The sequence below is a fragment of the Myxine glutinosa genome, chromosome 3, assembly GCF_964187855.1.
Source record: "Myxine glutinosa chromosome 3, kmMyxGlut1.1, whole genome shotgun sequence".
Classification (NCBI taxonomy): Eukaryota; Metazoa; Chordata; class Myxini; order Myxiniformes; family Myxinidae; genus Myxine; species Myxine glutinosa.
This window is the reverse complement of record NC_136263.1, coordinates 165,567,827-165,579,868: the sequence shown is the minus strand read 5'-3', so window position 1 is coordinate 165,579,868 and position 12,042 is coordinate 165,567,827. Positions and strand designations below refer to the sequence as shown.

General features: G+C 42.4%; 1 protein-coding gene across 5 annotated transcripts in view; it reads left to right on the top strand.

Moving 5' to 3' along the window:
- The window catches only part of LOC137423078 (uncharacterized), a 118,129-nt gene that overhangs the window by 88,550 nt on the left and 17,537 nt on the right, over positions 1–12,042 (top strand). For all 5 annotated transcript variants that reach the window (XM_078774713.1, XM_068109870.2, XM_078774712.1 and 2 more), the window contains 3 exons: positions 1,082–1,227; positions 1,577–1,647; positions 2,439–2,582. In XM_078774713.1, coding sequence (XP_078630839.1) covers positions 1,082–1,227; positions 1,577–1,647; positions 2,439–2,582 — 361 coding nt within the window. The remainder of the gene's footprint in view (positions 1–1,081; positions 1,228–1,576; positions 1,648–2,438; positions 2,583–12,042) is intronic.

Below are 12,042 nucleotides of genomic sequence, written 5' to 3'. Positions count from 1 at the left end.
ATTCTATGATGGTGAGCTGCCCAGGCCCTGATGCAGCAAAGCTGCCCCAAACCATAATATTTCCACCACCATGCTTTACACTTGGTATCAGGTTCTTGTGGTCAAATGCTGTCTTTGGTTTTCGCCAAACATATCTTCTGGTACTGTGGCCAAATAGCTCTACCTTTGACTCATCTGTCCACAGCACATTGTTCCAGAAGTGCTGGTCTTTGCCGAGGTGTTCATTCGCAAACTTTAGTCTTGCCCTGATGTTCTTTCTGGACAGCAAAGGTTTCCTCCTGGCACACCTCCCATGTAGAGCAAATTTGTGCAGCCTCTTTCTAATGGTAGACTCGTGCACTTTGACATCAACAGTGGCAAGAGCTACCTGGAGGTCCCGTGATGACATTCTGGGGTTCTTAGAGACTTCATTCAGCATCTTGTGGTCTGCTCTCAGGCTGAACTTGCTGGGGCGGCCTGGCCTGAACAAGTTGGCAGTTGTTTGGAATCTTCTCCACTTGTAAATGATGTTCCGGACAGTCGAATGATTGATTTCAAATTGTTTGGAGATCTTTTTAAATCCCTTCCCAGACTCGTCGGCATCTATAACCTTTTCTGAAGGCCTCAGATAGCTCTTTTGATCTAGGCATGGTGACGCCGCACACTTCAACAACAAAGAGCAAACCAGACTAAATGTCTGATGTTTAAATAAGACAGGGTCCTCCAAGATCCTCTCTCACGATGTTCTAACCATTTGCACCTGAGCTGGTGCACCTGATTCTAATTTTAGGTATTTGAAGTAGTGATAAATGTAGGCCGTAGGGGTGTACTTTCTTTTTCCACATGCGAAATTTGCATTTATGTTTATTTAAATTATACAATGGACTACAAAATGTAAATGTTTCATGATATTTGTTATATTATATCACCTTTATCTATCAATATTGTTGAAAGGAAGGTCAAATATCTGTATGTTGAAATATGTTGAAAAAGTCAAAACTTTACATGGGGTGTACTTACTTTTTCACGTGACTGTAAATAGTGTTTCAAATATGTTGTGCAGTTGATTGCGAAATACTTTCTGTTTTATTTTAACAAAAAGTATGTAGGTTACTGGATCACAATCGCAATGGCAGCAGATAATCCTGTAATGGTTGCTGAATTGGAAAGATTCCAATCAGGCCACCAGATTGTCCACAGAGTTTCTTCCTTTGAAAATACAATTATTGTAAAAGGCAACATACTCATGTAAGTGATGTTTCTATTTCCTTCACATTCAACATTAATTGAACACATACTACATGAGAATAGCACTCGAACAACAAAAAAGTGTGCTGATTAGAGATATCTTTACTCACCGAATTCAATGAACATATACATAGTGTGTTGACTCTGACGTATAATGCGATAAAACTATTGGCCATGTTGCTTCTTACTGGTTAGACAGTTATGATATATATCAGCTTTTCTACACTTAATTGAAATCATTATCAATCCTACTACCAATATTCCTTTGAACAAATATTTTTTATTTCCCTTCAATGTGTTTAAAGTATAAAATTGCCATGACATTGTTAGCTTTGATTCCTTATTCCAGGGGCAATGGAACGTGTGCAAAAGCTGTTTTCACCACCAAAATCAATGAAACATCTGGGAAAGCAACACCAGGTGAACCTTTGCTTGTCTACACATCCATTTCATGTCAGAGCTGTTGCTAAATACTCATAAAATGTCCCAGGTCAACATTTATTTTTGGTTTCAAACAGTAATAGTGATACTCTCAACTACAGAATGCTTATACACAGTGCCTATTTCACCCCCCCCCCCCTTCAAAAATTTCACCTGTTGAAATTATATATCTATATCCTTAGCCCTATATCCTGAAATTAAATTGTAATAATTCAGACTATTTCCACCTTTATTTACACATCATAACCCATAACTTCCAAGTGAAAAACAAATTCTACAAATTTTAAAAAATTCATTAAAAACACAAAACTAGAATATCTTGGTTGGATAAGTGTCCACCCCCTAGTATAATAGCAATTCTAAATGTGCTCAGGTGTAACCAATCACCTTCAAAATCACACACCAAGTTAATTGGCCTCCACCTGTGTTAAATTATGGTGATTCTGATTATTTCAGAATAAAGTCAGCTGTTCCTGTAGGTTTCCTCTGCTGGGTGGTGCATTTCACAGCAAAGACTCAACCATGAGCACCAAGGAGATTTCAAAAGACCTCCGGGATAAAGTTTTCAGGGTCAAATTCTCATTGAGTTTGTAAGCTTCCAACAATTGCGCAACCAATGTAGTGCCCTCCACACCATCTTTACATCACCTCTCTTCATGGAAGCTCATGCTCATCAAGTGTGGGACAGCACTATATCAGAACACTATCCTTATAATTTTTTATGTCACTGAACTCTTAATGATTGTTCGAACTGATTGTCTCTCTCACAGTGAAACATACTTTTGCAACTCATACCATCACCAATTTCACGGATTATCATTATGGCTGCATTGATTTGGAATATGAAAATTATGGTTTTCTTACTTTTTATGGCCGAATCCACAAGATCCCATTCAACGCTATTTATTTGATTGGTAAGTATGTTGCACTACATTTGTGGAAACACTTTGATGAATCGTGAAATTTAATCGATAAAGAATGAATCATGGATTTAATATTTAAGTGGACTCGACATGTGATTTAGCATGTGCATTTTAACGTACACATTCAATTGAGTTTTCAATCCACAGATCAATGAAGATACACAAAGGTATTTTCAAACACAATTGTTGAATATTTAGTTTGTGAAAAGGTAGTTTATACAAAATGATAGTTTTTGCCAGCTTTGTGTGTGTGGAGCCTCGGTCACGAATCCTCAAAGTGATTAATTCAAGGTCACAAGGAAGGAGAGTGATCAGATAAAATGTATTTACTGTCAGAGATTACGTTTAAGTCCCTTTACCAAACTTATATGAAAATGGAGGCAGTTGTGTAAAGGTGCTAAATAATATATCAAAAATTAGATCTACAGATTAAACAAAGAGCTATCAGAGATTTCAGACACTCGCCAGGACGTGTATTTTTAAGGCTTTTGTGTTAACACAAATATGGCGGCCAAACCACGTGACCTATGACGTCATCATTTTTGTTTCTCCACCAATTTATCCCAGATGATGCTCAAGAAATTTTCTTCTTGATCGGATGAAGTTTTCTACTTGTCGAATTATGACGTGATTATGGAGACACCTATGACATCATCGTGAAAATATGTTAAATCCACATGAGTTCTTTACAATTAGGCCATGAGCCACTAGGATTGGTCAGTACCATCTGAAGGGAATAATGCACATCGTGATTTTTGGCAAGGTATACACCCCTAGAGCTGAAAAATATATGACAGCATTGCAGCTGTGGTAGCTTTTTGTGTGTTATCAGTTATCACCATTTTTGTAACACTATCCTAAAAAAAAAATAAAAAATGGAGAAGTATTTGTGTATCATTTATTTTGAAAAAGTTAATAACAATTCTGGGATACATATGATTACATGGGTTTGTAGAAAATTTATTGAGGAATCAAAATAACTTAATGGTATATATTGGTATCTATCTATCTATAATTCCACTAATCTCTGTGTGTATGTTTGTTTGTTTGTTTGTTTGTATGTTTGTATGTTTGTATGTCTGTGACCGCTGTTTCTCGACAACCACGGGTCCGATATACTTTAAACTTGCCAGGTATATTGCTGGGGACCCGAGGATGTGCCTTTTCAAGGTTTCATATTAATCGGACAAGTACTTACCGAGCTATGTCCAAAAAACGATTCAACCAATCAGAGAGCAGCGAGCTATCGCGTGTGCCGAACGTGGCGAACACACTCTGCCTCGGACGGCACATTTGAGAGCGTATTCATTTATTTCACGTTGGCAAACTATGTTGCCGCTATGTTGGCGTTAAACTATGTTTTAAAACTAATTAAAACTAATTTGCGATTCTTTCGCTTTCCTGCGCGTTGGTGCACGCTATGGCGATTTCTTTACCAAACTCCGGAAGCCGTTTGCTTTGGACCAAACCATTTCATGTAAATAGAGGGGGGGGGGGGATTGTCACCGTACTCGCAAGCCGTTCGCTTTGGACCAAACCATTTCATGTAAATAGAGGGGGGGGATATAATTTTAGATATATATATAGTACGGGCATGCCCTAGTATATATAAAACACAGTTTGTGTGTGTGTGTGTGTGTGTGTGTGTGTGTAATGTTACCGATAGACTCCTAAACGGAGAGGCTTACGTGCTTGATATTTGGCATAGACATGGCCATTGAGCCTGGGACGAACATGGCCGAACTAAAAATATTTGACGATCCATATTTTTTATTCATATTTACCTCAGCGCATTTCAGCGCACGGAATCAACGGAATCAGAGCAGGTGGGTGCTGATTCGCTCAGAGCGATCACGTGATGACGCTATGACGCTATGAACGCAATGACGCTATGAACAATATGACGCTATGAACAATATGACGCTATGAACGCTATGACGCTATGACGCTATGAAAAAAAAAATCGCTATGACGCTCAGAGCTCGCTCAGAGCGATCACGTGATGACGCGATGACGCTATGAACGCTATGAATGATATGACGCTATGAACGCTATGACGCTATGAAAAAAATTAATCGCTATGACGCTATGAAAAAAAAAAATCGCTATGACGCTATGAAACGCTATGAACGATATGACACTATGAACGCTATGACGCTATGAACGATATGACGCTATGAACGCTATGAACGCTATGACGCTATGACGCTATGAAAAAAAAAATCGCTATGACGCTATGAAACGCTATGACGCTATGAACGCTATGACGCTATCAACGATATGACGCTCTAACGATATGACGCTATGAACGCTATGACGCTATGACGCTATGAAAAAAAAAATCGCTCGCTTTGCCAAGGGGCTCGCTCCACCCCCCCCGTTCCCCTCCCCTCCCATTCCCCCGCCCCCTCCCCTCCCCCGCCCGGCAATGCCGGGTACTTCTGCTAGTAATGGTATAATTTATTTTAACATCTATATATATAAAACACAGTTTGTGTGTATGTGTGTGTGAAGAATCAGCTCTTCGTTTGCAAAAGAAGTCCACAATAGCCTGGAATGGCGCAGCTTTATTAAAGAACCAACTTATACAGATCCGGAGGAGGCCAAGACATCTATAGCAAGAGCCAGTCTCATGCCACGTCAAGCCTTCCTGAAAACGCATTGATTCTCATTCACTTATATACGAATACGATTTATCAGAAAATCTCCGAGAGAACGAAGCGACTGGCGAGAGTCCCTCCCACCGTTATCATTCGGGGGAGTCAGCCTTTCCTTATCATTTGGACCAATTGTTTCTCTGGGCTCCGAGAAAACAGAACTGTAACTCACAAAGAGAAGAGTGTATGCTTAGCCAAACAAACCCATATATTTTATGGGTTTGTGTACATGAGTAATCCAAAGCATGTTTATACAGAGTCATGCGTTGCTGAGATTAAAACAAAATATATATAGTTAACGATAGGTTCATGTCATTCTACTAGCATTACGCAAAAACAAGCGCATGTGGGCGTGGTTTTATGACCAGCCTCGAAAAAAGCACACGTATACAATTTGTTCAGCATGACCTCAGCGAGCCTCTCCTCATCCAAAACTAAAACGAAGCAAAAACCCTTTATTAACTTCATGAAAATAGCATTTTTAAACATCATATAAATCATAACACATTAGCACCCAACGTCTATAACTGAACTTTAGGCAATAACAAATCTACTACTTGACATTCCTTCCTCTTGTCTCGTCGAGACAAAGTATCTTAAGAGACAACGTGCCACATCGGGTTTTATTGAAAAATAATTGTGTAATGCGGGTATTGAAAAAATAATTGTGTAATGCGGGTATCTCCCAAGGGCATATCGTGCGCCCAAAGCGCCTCGCCCGTGCATTTGGCGAACGTGTCGTGTGGTGCGTGCTCGGAGCCTGAGGGCTCAGAACATGAAAGTCCATTAACGTTTCGGATCCACAACGAAGGTGTCTGGTCCAGATGAGGTTCTGCTCCGCCAGAGGGCCCATCACCTCCCCTGCGGAACTTGCTCCCCCCACCCTTTGCAGACCCAGTCCTTGCAGATCTTCGAGGTTAATCAACGATCATGCCCATGAGGTCCCTCACGTGCTGCTGTTCTGGGGAATACATAATATTGTCAGTATCTTGTGTCTCAATTTCCTGGTCAGGGTACAGAGCGTAAAAATCCGATTCACTTGAAGCATTTGAACTTAATACATATGAAGCAAAGAGAGGAACTTCCTTTATGTCAAAGTCTCCCTTGGGCGCCTGGTCGGCTTGCGGGTCTAGGACATCCGCGTCGGGTCCCTCAACCGCCAGACCCAGTGTCGCAATCAGATCCATAGTTGGGTCAGAAGGGGGCGTGCAGCTGTCAGCTTGTAATACATAAGCAGCGTTAGCCAGTACACGCAAGGGGTTTATAGCACAAGTATCACAGTCATCACATACACCGTTACAGGCAGCAGCCAGTTCCCACATGGGATCCACACAAGTATCACAGTCATTACAAAATTCAATGCAATTTTCTGGAGCGCCGGTCGCAACTGCCTTGTTGAAGGACCCGTTCAGGTCGACGGCCTCTGTGGTCAGAGCCATAGTTGTTGTCGGCGGCTTCTTCACTTTCCATCCTGTAAAATACTTTCTCATACAGAGGAGGACTAGAGATTTCATTAGTGCCCCCCAAATTACTACCCCGATTATCACAGCCAGTGCGGTCAATAACCACTTCACTATGGTGCCCGTCCATCCCTGGAACCAGTCAGTGAGCCAGCTAAATGTATAAGAATTTTCACGCGCGATCCGATCGATCGTCAGGGCGTGGCTAGTTTCCCTTAGTCTCACTATTGCGGCTGACACTCCTTCAGATGGATCGGGTATGTAAGTGCAACATTTTCCCTCTATAATTCCGCATACCCCTCCTTTCTCTGCCAGGAGCATGTCCAAAGCCACCCGATTCTGCATCACCATTGTACGCATGTGAATTACCGTGTCCAATAGTATGTCATGAGCCGTAGCGGTGTCGTTTGCCACCTTTTCTAGGGCCAAAGCCAATTTATCTATCCGGAAACTATCCATGACTGTGCCCGCTCCTGGGAAGAAGAAACCAAACACCTTTTCCCATAGACTCCCGTGTAGTTTAGTGGTTCCATCTTCGTTCATGACTGACCTCTTATAACGCCTGTCCAAGGACTTTGGGTCTAGCTCATCCAGTATCTCAACGTCAGGAAGGACTGAACCCAGATAACATGTGCCCCCCCAATTATTTGGTAAATAGGGGTAAGCCTTGTCGCCGCATATAAACATTGTCCCATGGGGTGGGACCAGGTGGGTGGATAAGCACTGGAGTCCCTTTACCACCCCATTAATCCTACTAACCCCCCTAGAGAATGTTATAGCCGTTATGTTGTGGTTGCGTTTATCTTGCAGTACTATTCGTAATGTAATCCCCGAGCTCCCTTGTCCCAGCTTCCCGGGGAGAGTGTAGGCGCATTCTGATTCTCCCATACGCAAGTGGCCGGAACCCTGGAGGCAGACCCTCCCTTTCTGTGGTTTGACCCAGACGGGGGCAGGCCTCTCGGCCACATGGGCAATCATTGACGGGCGATAATTAAATTGTCGATTGCAACTCTTGCCGTTGTCAACCCCTTCTCTTTCCAGCGTGGTGACTAAACATGGGGAATCGATAGGTTGTGAGCAGAGGTCATTGAGGGACAGAGGTAGCACTATCATGTGTATTCCTGTGGTGCCTGCTTGGGGAAAGCGCATGCACGACCAGCAGTGTGTCCTATTTTGAATTGTTGCCACCTCCCTGGCCACTTTCCAATATGTGTTTTCCCCCCTCTTTGGGGCCTTATCCTGGGGTTGCGGCGTGAGTATGTATTCGATGCATGGTATGTAGTTCTTTTCGCCACCGGCCGCGCCAGGGGTCCAGACGCTGCACCGGACCTGCATAGTCATGCCTTTCTCTAGGCGCGTGCGTGTTTGTAGCTTAAAATCAGGGGTTCCCCATTTGTATCCTGGTTGGGCCAAGGTCTTAATGCTAGCTTGCCCGTCTTCCCGGAACTCTCGTTGCTTTTGTAGTACCATGCCAACGCGTCCAGGCCCTGCCGACAGTGCTAGCCAATTTATGTTCACCCAATTTGTGTGCAGGGCTTTCTGTTCGAAACATGGTAGTGATACTCTTTGTCCCCATGTTACGGTGAGGTGTCGGGTTTCGTTTTCGCATCTATTGGAATCGGAGTTTCCCCTAGCTGCTGTCGCTATCAATAGTATTGTACCTATGATTAGGCCCATCCTTACTGTGGTTGCTGTGGTGTAGTGTCTGGTGCTTGTATGGCCAACTTACAGTGCGTGGCGTGGATCCACGAAGTCTTGCCCTCGCAAAAGACTGCCGTTGGTGTAGTCAGCAACGCCTGGACTGGTCTCTTCCACCTTGGTTCCAAGGCGTTCTTGCAGGTGAAGTGCTCCACGAACACCTGGTCTTTTTCCTCTGGTGGAACACCTGGTCCACAAGTCTCCTGGGAACGCCTGGTCCACAGGTCTCCAATTCATAGATTCAATTCATTCAATTCATAGTTTCATAGAACACCTTTTCTCCAATTTCCTAATCCACTTTTTTTCAAGTGGATCCAATTTTATCCAATATTCAATTTTTAAATTCAATCCCATTTAATCCAGTCCAATTCAAATTAAATTCAATCCTTCTCTCAGCATCCCATTACCTGTTTCCAACATCAATAAAAATAAAATTATAAAATTAATAAAAAATCAATCATCTCAACTCTCAAATCGAATCAAAAAAATAAAAATAAACGAAAATTACTTCAGCGAGAGTTTCAACTAGAATTACCACAAACCAACCACCTTTAACCTCCATTAACACAAACACAAACCACCATTAACCTCGATTAATACAAACAAACCACCATTAACCTCCATGAACCTCCCCCTATTATTTATTTATTTTCACGAATAAACAAATAATAGAAATAACCTGGTCTACTTCCAATTTCAATTCTGGTCAGTTCTGGTGTCTGGTCACACACAATGTTTTCCTCACCCACTGTGATTCGCTCACAATAGATTCTCACTGTTATGTCTGAAATTAAGCTACCCTACTGGGTATTCGTGAAGGGGGTCCATCTTTCCCAACCCCTTCCTTCACACCAGCCACTTTACGTTGTCCACCATACTCACTGAATTGTCATCAATTCTGAAATTCGTCTCATGAAAACACATCCCAGAGTCTAGTGTAACAGCCAGACAAACACATAGACACGCTGAAGACCCCAGGGTACCCATCAAACTAGCTTGTCCCCAGATCAACAACACAGCGAAACATGTAATTTTACTAAAATAATCACTTACTCATAACTAGCTGGATAACTAGCATAACTAGCTCAACACCTGGAACTCATAACTAATACTCATACCACTAATTACTCATAATAACTCATAATTACTTCTGTAATTACTCATGCCAATACTTACTCAAAATAGTGTAATATCCCAATCTTCACCCCTTATGCAAATCGAAGCACCCCGGACAACCCACAACCAATATCAACCACTGTAGCCGCCTTCCCCTCCAGGCAGCCACACACAGCCACATACATCTCCATGCACGTCACACAAGACAACAGCCAACGAGTGTGTCCACCACACAGAAACCTTTGGCAATGCAACAACCGAACTCCCAGACAACCAACAACAAAACCCAATCCATCTCCATGGCTCATCAAGCAGTTCCAACTTAATCCAGCTTCACATACCGATTTCCCCAAAACTCGTGAAACTTCACCCCCATTCTGGAAAAACCCTGGACTAAACCCTGACACCCTAAATAACTTCAGACCCATCTCCAACCTACCCTTTCTGTCAAAAGTTTTGGAACGTGCTGTGGCCACTCAACTCAAACATCACCACTCTGCCAATAACCTGTATGAAACATTCCAATCCGGATTCTGCTCCAGCCACAGTACTGAAACTGCTCTCCTCAAAATCACCAGCGACCTTTTCTCTCCTCTGATGCCGGCAACCTCAACATTTTCATCCTCCTCACCTCAACGCCTCCTTTGACATCATCAATCACGCCATCCTCCTCACCCTGTTTAGACCAGCTTGTGCCTATTAAACCCAAATTAGTTCACCCCCAAGCCTACAAGGACCACCTACAGCACTGCAAAGATGTCCTCTACTCCACCTACTACCCTCAAATTATCCACTCTGGCTCCGGAATCCCAAAAGCACTCTTCTCTACAATAAACAAACTAAATAAACAAACTTTACAACGTGAACAAAACTCCTCAGCGCCCTGGATACCGCCACCTGTCATTCAGAGTAGACAACAGCATCTCCTTTCTGGCTTTCAGCATCTCCTTTCTCCTTTCTGGCATCCAAATAAAATTCTGGCTTCAAATCAACTTCCTCGAACTTAACTATGATAAATCTAAATTAATCTTCGTTTGCCCCAAACCCACTCACCAAATTCACCCATAACTTTGCCCCCCAAAAAACAAGTCACATTCTTTGTATATTGCCAACATTGTTCATCGTTTAAGTATCATCCAGAACTAAATTTTTATAAACCATCAACTTGTAGATGCATTTATTTATATCCCATTAACCCAAGAACTCTCAATTGCTTGGTTATATTTTAGTAATGTCATATATCCATATTTCTTTTCCAAATTGTTCCTGATATACACATTAATCCCATCTGTCTTTGTTTCCAGATGAACTCAAATCAGGAAATCAACACAAATCCTTATTACCTCCAATCAATTCAAAATTAAATCAAACAATTCAAAACCAGATCGGATCAGCGATCAAAAATCACTTTTCCAATCAACAATTCATTCAAAGACCAAGCTTAAAAACACAACTCTCATCTTACTGTGACAAATAAGCAACCAACCTACTTCACACTAAACAAATAACTTTTCATCACCCCTTTCTTCTCCACCGCCTCTTACACTTAAACAGATCATAATTACTCACTCATACACTGTTGCCCATCACCCAGTTGCCCCAGACCCAAACACAGGTTTGAAATCCCAGTAGGTTGTTCTTCAATCCCAACCATCATGTGATCCCAACATCTCTCCATTTATTTCGTTCCTCATGGGGTTGGTGTTTTATGGCCTTTACCTCTTACCCAATCACACTGCACATTATTCCCCGTCCTTGATGGATAATTTTACATCCAGATGGGCACAGCATCCCATTTTTGGCGACCCAGCCCTAAAACAAGCCCCTGGACTCCTTGCAGGCTGGACCAAAACCCCTGGACCTGCCTCCATGGAACAATGACGCCTAAGCACTCAATTAGCCCTCCCAGTACCAAAGACTTACAATCAGACCGACAGACAGACAAATAACAGAGGCATGTCGCCAGCCCCAGCACAGGACATCCCCTTTCCGGGCAGGTACAATATAATCCACAGCATCGAAATGCCAATTTCTATCCGGGGCCTCGCAAAGCCAAAATCCATGCATGCGTGCTCCATCATGCAACCCGATCTGTACTCGGTGCGCCCGGCGCCCCCTATAATCAGTGAGTTATAATAACCACAATATCTCTGGCACCCAACTCGTGATACCACAATTTAATCCACGTTACTTGCATCTCTTCATCCTCACAAATGTCCTCCATTTAACGTGACTCAAATCCATCTCAAATCCCCACCGCTCGGCCCGGTTAAATTAAATTCCAAGCGTACTGTATTCTCTGTCCACTAATTATGTACATGATTTTGGTTTTACCCACAATATAATGTCCCGATATTCTCCAGATTTAAGTCCTATATATCCTGTCGTTAAAGCAACACCCTGTAGACTGACTCCGCCTGTCGTTCTTCCAAGGTTAGTGAATTGCCTCTGACCTCTTTCCCTTACAAATCTCGAACAAAGGTCAACTAAACTTTAAAAGGTCAAACTTCGAATTGGTCA